The sequence below is a fragment of the Nycticebus coucang genome, chromosome 11 (assembly GCF_027406575.1).
Source record: "Nycticebus coucang isolate mNycCou1 chromosome 11, mNycCou1.pri, whole genome shotgun sequence".
Classification (NCBI taxonomy): Eukaryota; Metazoa; Chordata; class Mammalia; order Primates; family Lorisidae; genus Nycticebus; species Nycticebus coucang.
The window spans coordinates 127,932,325-127,946,241 of record NC_069790.1 but is presented as its reverse complement, the minus strand read 5'-3'; the positions used below and the strand labels follow the sequence as shown (position 1 = coordinate 127,946,241).

General features: G+C 42.6%; 1 protein-coding gene across 5 annotated transcripts in view; it reads right to left on the bottom strand.

The window, feature by feature from the left end:
• DYNC2I1 (dynein 2 intermediate chain 1) overlaps nt 1–13,917 on the bottom strand; it is an 82,465-nt gene that overhangs the window by 39,847 nt on the left and 28,701 nt on the right. For 3 of the 5 annotated variants that reach the window (XM_053553621.1, XM_053553617.1, XM_053553618.1), the window contains exons 6-9: nt 11,107–11,162; nt 9,075–9,129; nt 7,507–7,551; nt 6,121–6,186 (exon numbers count right to left, since the gene is read on the bottom strand). In XM_053553621.1, the coding sequence (XP_053409596.1) occupies nt 6,121–6,186; nt 7,507–7,551; nt 9,075–9,129; nt 11,107–11,162 (222 nt within the window). The remainder of the gene's footprint in view (nt 1–6,120; nt 6,187–7,506; nt 7,552–9,074; nt 9,130–11,106; nt 11,163–13,917) is intronic. The other 2 variants (XM_053553619.1, XM_053553620.1) reach the window with 1 other exon arrangement.

Here is a 13,917-nt window from a genome sequence, read left to right as displayed (position 1 = left end):
AAAAATTCAATCATAAATGTAAATATTGCAAATAGATTGGAAAAATACATGTTTCTGAGATTCACTTATTATTACTAATTTGTAAGTATTTATAAAACTAACATAACCTAAGTTCAAATTCTTACACAAAATATCCTTGCTAATGTATGTGGCCAAAAAGAAAATAATTAATAAACACATTCTTTTTGGGAAATGTTATAATCCTAGTGGCTAAAAATAATTATTAAAAAGCACCACATAAATGAATTCCAAGGGTCAGTGATCCTTTTGGCACTGTTAGGGACAGACAGAACAGGGTGTGCAAGTGCAGAGGCAGCACGGCCTCCTCCTCCCACGGAGAGGACAGGCCACTACCAGCCTGCCTGGGACCTGGCATCAGAGGACACTGGGCTCACAACTCCCTCCAGGGACTAGACAGGGATCATGAGGTCCCATGGTGGGAAGCATATACCAGGCTTAGGAGACCTGGCAGGCCCACGGAGCACCTGGTCACCTTGGTCTGGAAAGGAAAGTAGAAACACACCTAAGCTTCTGGGCTCAGAGGGCAACAGAAAGGTGACATATATTTAGAAGATTCGTATTTTCCCCCCAACAAATGTTCCTCCTCTTAACTAAAACTGCTCTTGGACACACTGCTTGATGGCAACACGGCATTCCAGACACATCACTGGCCCTCTCTGGGGCCCCGCAGGCTCCTGCCTAGACCTGCCCCACCACTCCGACTCTGGGTTCCCTCTGGGTCCACACAGAATACGCAGTACCCTTTGGGACAGAATCCTGACTCCTGAGCACACCACACAGCCATCATGGGAGCCTACAAGAGGGGTCACTCTGGTACAGCAGCCCAGTCCCGGGTCCCAGGGAGGCAAGGCCCACAGCCACCAAGAGGGCTCAGGAAATTGGTGCTGGTACAGACCAGGCTGGGGGGATGTGACTCCTGATGTCTTCAGATATAAAAGCAGGGAGGTCTCAGTGTCACCAACCAGGACCTGACACATGAGGGACAGCACATTAGGGGAGGGCGGGCAAGGTGAGCCTTCCAGGGGACCCCAGGAAGGCCAGGGCAGAGCTGAAGCTGGGAAGGAGGCCACAGCAGGTCACAGCTATGCTGTCAGCCAACTGGAGAGTGAAGCTCAACCTTCCACCTGGGAGCATAGGGAAATGTGGGACCAAGGCACACGTTCATGCTGCCATTAAGATACGGGCAGGTCTCCACACCTGGATGCTCAGAGCTGCCTTTCCAGATGCACGTGTCCCAGAGACTGGGGGCAGGGGAGGCAATATGAATAAACACTTCATAGGAAAAACTGTCCCATTCCCAGATCCTTCTGGGTACTTCCAGCCCAAGAGCAGGGTAAAGACTCAATATAGTGAAATGCCAATAGTCCTTCCCAAACCTGCCAGAGGGGAGGCCACAGGCAAACCCTGGGCTAGCACGGAGCAGATTCCTCAGGGGAAACCACCACAGGGCCAGGCTAACACACAGAAACCGAACTATAGCTGAGAGAACGCGGCTGGGAGCAGATAGCCTGAACAGTAACAACTCCAGGGCGCAGAATCACTAGCCCACACGTCTGAGGGCAGCTCTACCTGGTGCTCACATTAACTATTGGGGGGAATCTCGCAGCTTGGGCTACAGGAGAAAGAAGGAACCTCACTGAAACCACCTGTTTCTGCATGGTCCCCTGAGTGGGGCTGCTGTCCAAAGCCCAACTAGTGGTCAGAACCCTGTGACTCAGCAGAAGAGGACACCAACACAGCCCCTCTGGGTGGTGGCTCAGGCCAGAGAAGCAGGAGTGACACCCACAGCCAGGGTACAGGCTCGAGAAGACAGAGACCTGCTCCTTGGTGCAGGACGTCCCCCAGCTTCCCCGACACCACTGAAGGCCCCTCGGCCCCTCTGCCCCAGTGCCTCTTACCCAGACACCATGCCCAGCTTCACCTGAAGGTGAAGATGACAGGTCCAGCACGTGGCTCATGCCTATAAGCCCAGCACTTTGGGAGGTCCAGGCGGGAGAATCACTGGAGCCTAGGAGTTCAAGACCAGCCCGGGCAACACAGCAAGACCCCATCTCTACAAGAAAGAGAAAACTGGCAGCGTCCATAGCTCAGTGGGTAGAGTGCTGGCCACATACACCCAGGCTGGTGGATTCAAACCCAGCCTGGGCCAGCTAAAGAACAATGACAACTGCAACAACAACAACAACAAAAAATAGCCGGGCATTGTGGCAGGCGCCTGTAGTTCCAGCTACTTGGAAGGCTGAGGCAAGAAAATCACTTGAGCCTAAGAGTTTGAGGTTTCTGTGAGCTGTGATATCATAGCACTCTAACCAAGGGCAATATAATGAGACTCCCCTACACTGTACCCAGTAGGTGGGAACCCACTGAGCCTCCCCTCCTTCTTGAATTAATTGTGTTTTTCTCTCATGTGGGCCTGTAGTTATTGATCTACTAGTTTCAGATTAGTACTGAGTACATGGGATGCTTGCTTTTCCATTCTTGAGACACTGTACTTAGGAGAATGTTCTCAGAATCCATCCAGGTAAATACAAAAGATGCAAAGTCCCCATCTTTTTCTATGGCTGAGTCGTATTCCATGGTGTACATATACCACAGTTTATGAAGCCTTTCACAGGTTGGTGGGCACTCGGGTTATTTCCACATCTTTGCAATTGTGAACCAAGCTGCTATAAACATTTGAGTATAAATGCTATAAGTATCCTTATGGTAAAACAATTTTTTCTTCTTCTAGGTAGATACCTAGTTAAGGGGATTGTGGGATCAAATGGAAAGTTTACCTTTAGTTCTTTGAGGACTCCCCATACTTCTTTCCATAGAGTCTGTACTAGTTTGCAGTCCCACAACAGTGTAAAAGTGTTCCCGTCTCCCCACATCTGCAGCTTTGGGACTTTGTAATGTGGGTTAGTTTCATTGGGGTAGGTGATATCTCAGGGTGGTTTGAGATATCCATGTGTTTCTTGGCCATTCAACAAAATATTGCAAAAGCAGTATTATCAAGCAAAAAACAAATGGGGCTGAAATAACTGGACATCTACATGTAATAACAAATGAACCTAGACACAGACCTTACATCTTCCACAAGTATCAACTCAAAATGGATCATACACCTAAAAGTAAAACAACAAACTATAAGACTCTAGAAGACAACAAGGAGAAACCCTACATGACTTTTTAGACACCACACCAAGGCTGATCCATGAAACAAAAAGCTGATAAACTGGACATCATTAAAACTAAAAACTTTCACTCTACAAAGACAATGTCAAGAGACAGGGAAGATGAGCCACGGAGCAGGAACAGCATTCATAAATGATATAACTGTTAAGGACTGTTGTCCAAAGTATGCAAAGAATTAAAAAAAAAAAATCAGCCAAATACCTCAATAGACACCACCTCAAAGAAGTTAAACAGATAGCAAGTAAGCACATGAAAAGGTGTCCATGTCACTTGTTAATAGGGAAATGCAAACTGAGACACCAAGAGACCGCCAGGCACCCATGCAGTGTTAGATGGCCAATGTCCAGAACACTGACAAGGCCACATGCTGGTGGGATGTGGAGTGTACATTCATTGCTGGAAGAAATGCAAAATGGTGCAGCCTCTTTAGAGGACAGTTTGAAAACTGAATATACTGTTACCATATAATCCAACAATCATACTCCTTGCTATATACATTCAAAAGAGTTGGAAACTTATGTCCTCACAAAAACCTGCACTCAGATGTTTACAGCAGCTGTGTTCATCATTGTCAAGCCTTGGAGGCGACCTAGATGTCCTTCAGTGGTGAATGGATAAACTTGGTGCAGTCATACAGTGGAATATTAATTCATCACTAAAATGAACAGCCATACCTTGAGAAGTCATGGAGGAACTACAATGCATATTTCTAAGTGAAAGAATCCAGTCTGAAAAGGCTACAGTGTAAGTCCAACCACAGACAATCTGACTTGTGATAGTTTGACTTAGGATGGTGTGAAATCAGTGAGTGTTGTTTAGTAGAAAGTGCACTTCAAATTTTGAATTTTGATTTTTTCCTGGGGTACAGTCACACATTGTGATACCCTCTCACCCAGGGGGGTTGGGGGGTCGGCAGGTGCGGTTAGCTGCAGCTCCCAGGTAGCCAGAGAACAGCAGGGTAAATAACCACACTGTGCTCTGCAGCATGGCAGTCAATAAATTATATGGGAGAGCACAAACTTTACTATAACATAGGCTTTCTGGGCTGGGTGTGGTGGTTCACACTTGTAATCCCATCACTCTGGGAGGCTGAGGCAGGAGGATCCCTTGAGCTCGGGAGTTCTGGCCCAGCCTGAGCAAAGCAAGACCCTATTTCTACCAAAAAGGGAAACATTAGTCGGTGTTAGAGTGCACACCTGTAGTCCCAACTACTCAGGAGGCTGAATCAGGAGGGTCACTGGAGCCCAGCAGTTAGAAGCCATTGAGAGCTATGACGCCACAACTGCACTGTTTCAACAAAAGAAAAGTAGGCTCTCTGTTATGCAATTTTTCCATCTGTAGGCTAACAGAAGTGTTCTGAGCACATTTAAAGCAGGCTCAGCTAAGCTACGAGCTCTGTGTGTCAGGTGTATTCAGCACAGTTTTGACTTAGGATATTTTCAGCTAATGGCAGGTTTATCAGGACGTGGCCCCATCATAAGTACAGCAGTATCTATATGTGACACTCTGAAAAAGGCAAAGCAGACACTAAAGTGATCAGTTGTGTTACCGAAATAAGGGGCCGGAGGGGATGCACAGAGGGTTTTGAGGGCGGTAAATCTGCTGCATGTGATACTATTGGTGAATATGTGGCACGTGCAAGGCCAAGTGTGAACCAAGATGTAAACAATGGCACTGGGTGATGACAGTGTGTCCATGTAGGTTCACTGATTGTGACAAATGTATCACTCTGGTGAGGGATGTTTGTAACAGGGCAAGCTGTGTGTCTGTGTGGGTCGGGGAACATGGGAAATCCCAGCACTTTCGATTTTGCTGTGATCCTAAAATTGCTCTAAAAAACAAAATGTTATTTTTAAATAAAGCAAGGCCCTCCTAGCACATTGTCATGTAAAGTCATTACACATAATACTGACTGACACTTGCTGATTGATAAGAAAAAGCAATGCTGCCCAGGAAGTCAACTGATAGCACCACATGCCCCTCCGGCTGGGCTCAGGATGGCCCAGGGGCTCTTCATCATCCCTAGTCCAGTCTGATTTTAAACTGTAATTCACATACTCAACATTCACTCACACCCAGAGTGTTTCTAAAGCCTAGCTAGCCAGCGGGACAAAGAGGTGCCATCAACACCCTCACTTCCTGACAGAGGGACAACCACACTGGGGACAAACCAGTAGGATGGGGACAAGATGTGCCTCGGCTGGGAGCCTGCCTGCCCCCAGGGCTGAGAAGGCTCCTGCTAGGGCCACAGTTCAGAGAGACCTGCAGGGGTCACCCCAGTCATTCTCTCACACCTGAGGAACATGATCACTCTGGTTTCACGTCCACATCTGAAAATTATTTGTTGCCTTGCACATTTCTCAAAAACTGCTGGAAGAAATGCAAAATGGTACAGCACTCTGGAGGACAGATGTTTGGTGATTTTAAACTATAATTCACATACTCAACACTCACTCACACCAGCAGGATGGGGACAAGATGGAGCCTCACTGGGAGCCTGCCTGTCCCTGGATGCTGAGAAAGATGTTTGGTGATTTCTGTAGCTTCTTTGATCTAAAAGCAGAGCAAAGATGAGAGGCTGGCTCTTCACTCAACCTAAACCTCTTCTCTACAAAGGTCTTTGCAAACCTTTCCCCTGCCTTCCACCAACAACTAGTCTATGGTATCTGACGGCATGCACACAGTCCTGGTGCCTTCCTCTATTCCCACAACCAAGACTGCCTTCAACGAGACCAAGGACTTTCAAGGAAGTGCAAATATAAACTGCGTATTAAAATCTCATCAATCCCTTCTTAGTAACGTTCCGTTGTCTCAAAAGAACAATAAAAATCCTACTAGTGGAGTGGTGGTAGGAAAGTGAGAAAATGTGAGGGCAGGCACGTGTTTGGACAGAACTGAAGATGTAAGGTGTGCTCTCCTTACCATGGTCTCCTCATCTCCTTGCCTCTGAGCCAACTTCCACACGGACAAGCCTTCCTCACGGCTGTGCTATGAAGAGAGGACAGCCACAATTAGCAAGAGACAGCCCAGAGTCCAGGGCAATGGCAGAGGCTGTCCGGTTCCCCTGTGGTGCTTCTCTGCAGTAGTCTGGTGCACAGGCCATTATGAGCACTTTCTCTGGAATTTGGGTCTCAGCTTTGTGGCTCATCAACCGTGTGGCTCGGGGCAAGTGACTTCGCCTCTCTGTGCCTCAGTCATCGTCTCTGAAAACTGAAAATTGCTCTACCTACATCCTAGGCCTAGTGAGAGGACTAGATGAGATGCTGCACCCCCAGAACTGACCTGCGTCTGACACAGGAAAGGCTTCAAGACTGTCACCTACTATCGCCATGACACTAGTAAGGGCTGACATCTCACAGTACATTCCACGCTAGTGGCATTGGAATGTACCACTTTTAAAGAAAACAGAAATAATTTTCATCATGCCCAGAAAATTATTCTGGCATACAGAAGGCTCTCTGCAAATGAAGACTCAGACCAAGATAAACTCAGTGCTGAGGCTGTGAACACAGGACCCAACCCTAAGTCAAGACTCAGACCAAGATAAACTCAGTGCTGATAACATGAACACAGGACCTGACCCTAAGTCAACACTCAGAACAAGATTAACTCAGTGATGATGCAGTAAACACAGGACCCAACCCTAAGTAAAATGGGCTGTCAGGTTTGTTTGGAATTGCTCCAGGAAAAACACATCATATATTTTATTTCTCTAAAAAAAAGTAATGTAAAATATCTCATTCTTAATTTTTATATTGATTATAGGTTGAAAGAATACTAGTTTAGATTTTATGGATTATATAAGGTATTATTAAAATTTCATGTTTCTTTTTTACATTTTTAATGTGACTATAAGAAAATTTAAAATTACAAATTTGGCTCACATTATAATTCTAGTGAACAAAGAAAAAAACGATATATTTCATCCAACTACCCCACAATTACTCTTCAAAAAATTTATTCACAAAAGAATGAGGTAGTTCTTTATCATTCAAACCGGAGGGATTTCTTCAATGAAACCAAGAAAAACAGCAAAATACATAGTGTAAGACAAACCAAAAAAAGACATTCAAATTTCCCCAAATACGTATTGATATATGATTATAAATATTCTATGAAAAGAAATATTTGTAAAGCTTTTCCTATGGTGAGGGGTGTCGCCATAGCTAGATAGTAAGTCAATCGACCACCACCCCAAAACTGAATGAGTAAAACACATTCACATCAAAATAACAGGTGGTGTATGACCTAATTCATATAAAATTGCATGTGTTTGTACATGCATGTAAAATAAAGAGATTATCTTACCAAATTGTTAAATATGATTATCTCAAGGTCTTGGGATTCAGATAACTATCAAATAAAGAAAAAATTATTCTTCAGAAATCATTCCATAGAAGAATGTGCTGCTACATTATCTATAACAGAAAATAGATGATAGTCCTAACACCACAATATAACCTTTTATAATTATTAAATAGTTATGAAGACTGTTCTTATGGTAATTATGAGAATGGTATAAAAAGTGAAGACAGGCTGGGCACAGTGGCTCAAGCCTATAATCCCAGCACTCTGGGAGGCTGAGGTGGGTGGATCGCCTGAGCTTAGGAGTTTGAGACCAGTTTGAACAAGAGCAAGACCTGTCTCTATTAAAAATAGAAAAACTAGCCAGGCATTGTAGCAGGTGTCTGTAGACTCAGCTACTTGGGAGGCTGAGCCAAGAGGATCGCCTTGAGCCCAGGAGTCTGAAGTTGCTGTGAGCTGTGACACCACAGCACTGTACCTAGGGGCACAAAGTGAAAATCCATCTCAAAAAAAAAAAAAAAGAAAGAAACAATGAAAGTGAAGACAGGAGAAATGCTATCTAAGGATAATACTAAGGAGAAAAACACAGTACATGTTACGATTCATAGTACTCACAAACACACACACACAGTAACTTAAAACATGAAAACAAGAGGCATCATGCATGCATGTTAGTACTACTAACAAGTATTTAATAGAATTTGCCAGAGAAACCATCTGAGCCTGACCCTGGGCTTCCTTGTGGTATGAGAGACAACAGTCTTACTTTTTCGTCCTCAGCAGAGTGCCATGGCGTCACAGCTCACAGCAACCTCAGACTCTTGGGCTAAAGTGATGCTCTTGCCTCAGTTTTTTATTTTTAGTAGAGACTAGAGACAAGGTCTTGCTCTTGCTCAGGCTGGTCTCAAACTCCTGAGCTCAAGGGATCCACCTTCCTTGGCCTCCCAGAGTGCTAGATTACAGGCGTGAGCCACTGTGCCCAGCCAGTGGTATGATTCTTAATTCTAATGCAATTTCTTTGTCATAGGTCTATTCAGGCTATTTCTTCTTAAAGCAGTTTTGATAATTTACATCTCTAAGACTTTGTCCCTTTCATCTAAATCGTCTAATTTGTTAGCACAAAATGTACAATCCATTATTGAAAGTAGGATGCTAGAGTCTCTGCTATTGTGAATTGTCTATTTCTCCCTTCAATTCTGACATTTTGTTTCTTATATTTTGGGGCTCCGTTGGTAGGCCTATATTCCTTCATAATTGTTAAACCTTCTGCTACACTGATCGTTTGGTCATTATGAAAGGTCTGTCTCAAAGCTTGTTTTGTCTGGTCCCCAACTCTCTCACAGCTGCTGCTGGACGGCTTATGTATGCCCACCGCTTTACTCTCCATCTCTTTGAGTCTTCTAATCTAAAATAAAGTGAGTCCCTCATAGTGCATTCTGGGATAATCATTCAAATAAACCACCTGCAAACAAGTCCTGCCTCAGGTTCTGCTCCCAAGGTAAGACCCAAACTAAGCTCATAGTTCTTAATGTATAAGGAGATCAATGTATCCTCAGTGCAGACTACCTTACCTTCCTTCTTGAATCTTTATCCTTTCCATCATTCTTTACTAAATTCTCTGCATGCCTGGAAAGCAAACATAATCAAAATCAAAATTTATTTTTAAATCAAGACTTTTAAAAAATAAAACATTCTCCCTATCAGTGAAAGTTCTTATCAGTATTTTTGATTAAGAAATGCTGCAGGTTGACAAAACATGTTTTATCAGCACTATAAATGCTAAAGTCTTCTTAACATTTTTATTATTTCAGCAATAACTCAAGATAGAAAATATCTTCTATAGGAGAAGAAACTATGTGTTTTAATAAACACTATGCATGTGCAAATCTGCATCTTTAAGAGTTCTACAAATTTTTTGTAATTTTATTAGTCAATCCCCAAAACTATTTCATGTTTAACATAATTTTGTATCTCCCAAAGAAAAATTTACCTTGAAATATTGTCTATTTTTTTTTTTTTTTAGAGACAAGAGTTTCACTCTGTTGCCCTCACCAGAGTGCTGTCGCATCACAGCTCACAGCAACCTCCAGCTCTTGGGCTTAGGCAATTCTCTTGCCTCTGCCTCCTGAGTAGCTGGGACTACAGGCGCTTGCTATGTCTGGCTATTTTTTTGTTGCAGTTTGGCCAGGGCCAGTTTCAAACCCGCCACCCTTGTTATATGGGGCCAGCACCCTACTCACTGAGCCACAGGGGCCCCTCAAAATAGGCTCTATTTTTAATCATATTTTATGTTAGGAGGGATCTAAAATACTTTGAAAATTTCAAATTGATTCTCAATTTTTATAATTTACATTCATACCAATTTACTATAACATGATTTAAAAGATGTATAGAATTGAGCAAAAAAACTTTCTTGTTCATTCTAGCATTTTTTTTTAGGATATAAAAGCATAGGTTCATTTTATCTTAGAGAGGGAGTGAGAGAGGGAAAGAAAGTAGGGAAAGAGAGAGAAAAAAGACCATTCTAGCACATTTTCAATATAAAATCTAGGAATTTGATCTCCCAGATTTAAGTGTTAGCTTTGTAAAAATTTGGGTAAGACATTTAGCCTGAGTTTTCCTAATCTATGAAAAAAAATTACGATATGGTTATCATAGATAAGAAATTAAAATCAGGGCTTCTATACAAAATGGGAGTTTATAGAAAAATACAAATGAACAGTTCATGCACAAGCACTAAATTAGTCTGTAATCTTCACAAAACCCACGCAAAATCAGTATCATTATCACAGTATTACTGAGAGGCTACCCAGCATCACCATTAAGAGGGAGACACAGGCTTGGCACCCATAGCTCAGTGGTTACAGCGCTAGCCATATACACTGGGGCTGGTGGGTTTGAGTCTGGCCCAGCCCTCTTAAACAACAATGACAACTGCAACAAAAAAAAAGAAAAAAAAACATAGCTGGGCGTTGTGGTGGGCACCTATAGTCCCAGCTACTCAGGAGGCTAAGGCAAGAGAATCACCTAAGCCCAAGAGCTGGAGGTTGCTGTGAGCTGTGACACCACTGCACTCTACCACAGGTGACAAAGTGAGACTCTGTCTCTAAAAAAAAAATATTCCAGCGTAGGACAGTGCAGGCCCTTGGACTCACTGTACTCATGTATGTTGGGCAGTGGGAGAATCTACGGGCACACACCCTGTTTTTAGAGGGAGTGAACCAGAGTGAGTCTGTTCACACCCATAAAAGGGGCTGAACTGTCCACCGACAGACATTTTAGCTTCAGGCCTAGAGAAGGAACTGAAGAGACTTCAAAATGAATTCTTCCCAAAGCAAGTGCTGATATTCTAATTTAAACATATTATATTCTAATATAAAACAAACAAAAAATAAGCTAATAATTTATAACAAGTTTCCAAGGTCCTCTAGTATACCTAAAACATACTGGCCCATTGGAGGGGAGTTAGACCCAGAATGAAGCGCATCTATAACCTGTTCTCATTTACTGGCTATAATTAGGCCCAATAGGAAAAACTCATCAGTAAAGCATTCCCTGAGAACCGCATCACCATGAGGTCAACCAAAGGCGTGTGCTCCTTACTGGCTGCTGGTTCCATCTCTCCTTGAACTTGTCCCACGACTCCTGTGTTCACCATTCTACCGAACAGAAATTCCAGCCACTAATTAGTATGTCCCAACTGGCGAAGCAGTCACAAGTATCACAACACAAGCACAGATCAAAAATTTAACACCAGCAACTACACTGCAACCATACTTTAAAATAACCATTTTTAGGTGCTATTTTAGTAAATTAGATAATTAATGTCAGCCAAATAAATAAAAGTATATTTAAAAGCATCATTATATGATACCTCAGCAAGTAAAAGAATCACAGTCATCATTTCACACGAGCAACACATCATTTACAGATAAACCTATTTCCTTAAATGGCTTAAAATTATGAACTTTAAACATATAGAATGTAGGCTCAGCGGCCGTAGTACAGTGGTTCGGCGTACACGGAGGCTGGCGGGTTCAAACCTCAACAACTGCAACAACAACAAAAAATAGCTGGGTGCTGTGGTGGGCGCCTGTAGTCCCAGCTATTGGGAGGCTGAGGCAAGAGAATCGCTTAAGCCCAGGAGTTTGAGGTTGCTATGAGCTATGATGCCAAGGTACTATATTGAGGGCAACATAGTGAGACTGTCTCAAAAAACAAAAACAAAAACATATAGAATGTAACAATTTTATAGATCTGTGTACCTATAAAGAAAAAAAATTTAAACAATCTTCTCATGAACTATTCCCATTTTTAAAAATAATATTAATACTAAGAGATTATAATCCACTACATGCAGGTAGACTATCTGAAGAGAGACTGAGTAGGGGGTGCAGGGGGGAATGTGGCAGCCCCCAGGTGATGATGCTAGGGCAGCTGCTAGCCTCACGGGAAGACCACAAAGCTGGACATGGGCACCAAGCAGTGCAGAGCAGAAACAGCAGGTCAGGGCACAACTAACAAAGGTCAGTCTACGGCAGGGATTTTCCACTGGCGTGTTGCAGCCCAATGGGTGCCCTGAGAGGATCTTAGGTGTGCCCAGGAAAATTGTAAAAATCATTAATTAAATTATTTTAGAAAGAAGTTCAAAACATAGGAAGTATACATTCTTTTTTTTTTTTACTCTCTCTTTTTTTTTTTGATCAACATAATTTAAGTGTGCTGCGGAAGTTTCACTATAGGTTCAAGTGTGCCATGAGATTTTAAAAAAACATTGAAAAACACTGCTCCAGAGGGCCTGACACAACACTCATCAACCGCCTTAGAAAGAGTTAAAAATATCTAAACAGCTTGACTTGTAAATTTTACATCTAAGAAATTAACCATAGAGAATAATCAAAGGCAATTATTAAGATTTTCAACCTGCTTATCATAGAATCATTTACAATTTCAAAAAAGTTAACAACCTGAATGTTCAATATTAGAAAACTTGCAAAAGAAATGCAGTTATGAACACATGACAGAATACCAGATGGCTATTAAATATTAAAAAGAACCTCCTGGAATAAAGAGAAAAGAGTAATAGTTCCAATTCTGCTTTTGTACAAAGTTCATTTATGCACAGGATAAAGGAGGCAAGGACATGCACATGTATTACAGGACAGATGATCCCAGGGGCTAGGCTCTTGAGTAACTGATATTTTTTATACTTCCCTATAATAAACAGGTTTTCCAAAATTAGTATTTTTAAGTGTAACTACATGTTTAACAGGAGAAAAGTAATCAAGTTAATTATAAGAATTAAACCTGAGTGGTAGAGCACTGAGTGGCCATGGCTCCTTGACACGGGCCGGGCAGGCTGCATATAGGCTGGTGGTGTGTCCAGGGACACCAGTAACTGCACTGGGCCTGCACCTCTGCTCTTGAGACTCAGGCAGCACTCAGGGAGTCAGAAGCCTGCTGGCCCAGCGATACGTGCAGAGCTGGGGCCTGAGGCCACCACTTGTCATTGAACCCCTATGGCCTTGGCAAAACCACATCTCAGAACCAACACTCTGCTTAGGAGAGAGTCCTAGGGCAGAATCTGGTATCTATGAGAGATGTTTGAGGTCACTACTTCCAGGAGCAGAAAGCAGCATAACCCAATCTTCAAAAGAATCACAGTGTGGCCAATAGCACAAGAGAAAAATGAGGTCACTAGTCAGGAACCTCAGAAGAACACTTCGTATACCTGTGATATTTAATCACACCCTTGCTATCTCTAATGGATAACTAGAGGGGCTGTTACAGTAAAAGACACAAAACTAATTAAAATAATGGGTCAAAAACTACCTAGATTTATTAAAGATCAGGTAGCTGTAAAACACTGTCTTCATCTCTTGGTTTTCTTTATGGTTCCAGGTGCCTATGTCTCTATTTTGTACCCTGCTGTTTGGATCACTGTGGCCTTGTAGTATAGCATTCAGTCTGGTAGAGGGATACCTCTGGCTTTGTTTTTATTATAAGAATGGCCTTAGCTATACAAGGTTTCTTCTGGTTCCAGACAAAAGAAAGAACTATTTTTTCCAGTTCTTCGAAGTATGATATTGGTATTTTAATGGGGATTGCACTGAATCTGTAGATTGCTTTGGGAAGTACAGACATTTTAACATTTAATGCTGATTCTTCCCAGCCAAGAGCACAGTATGTTCTTCCATTTGTTAATGTCTTCTGCTATTTCTTTTCTTAGGATAAAGCATACACTAGGGAAAAGAATCCCTATTCAACAAATGGTGCTAGGAGAACTGGATAACCACATGTAAAAGACTAAATTGGACGTGTGCCTTTTACCACTTATAAAAATTGATTCAAGATGGATAAAGATTTGAGTCTAGGCAGCACCTGTGACTCAGTGAGTAGGGCACCGACCCCATA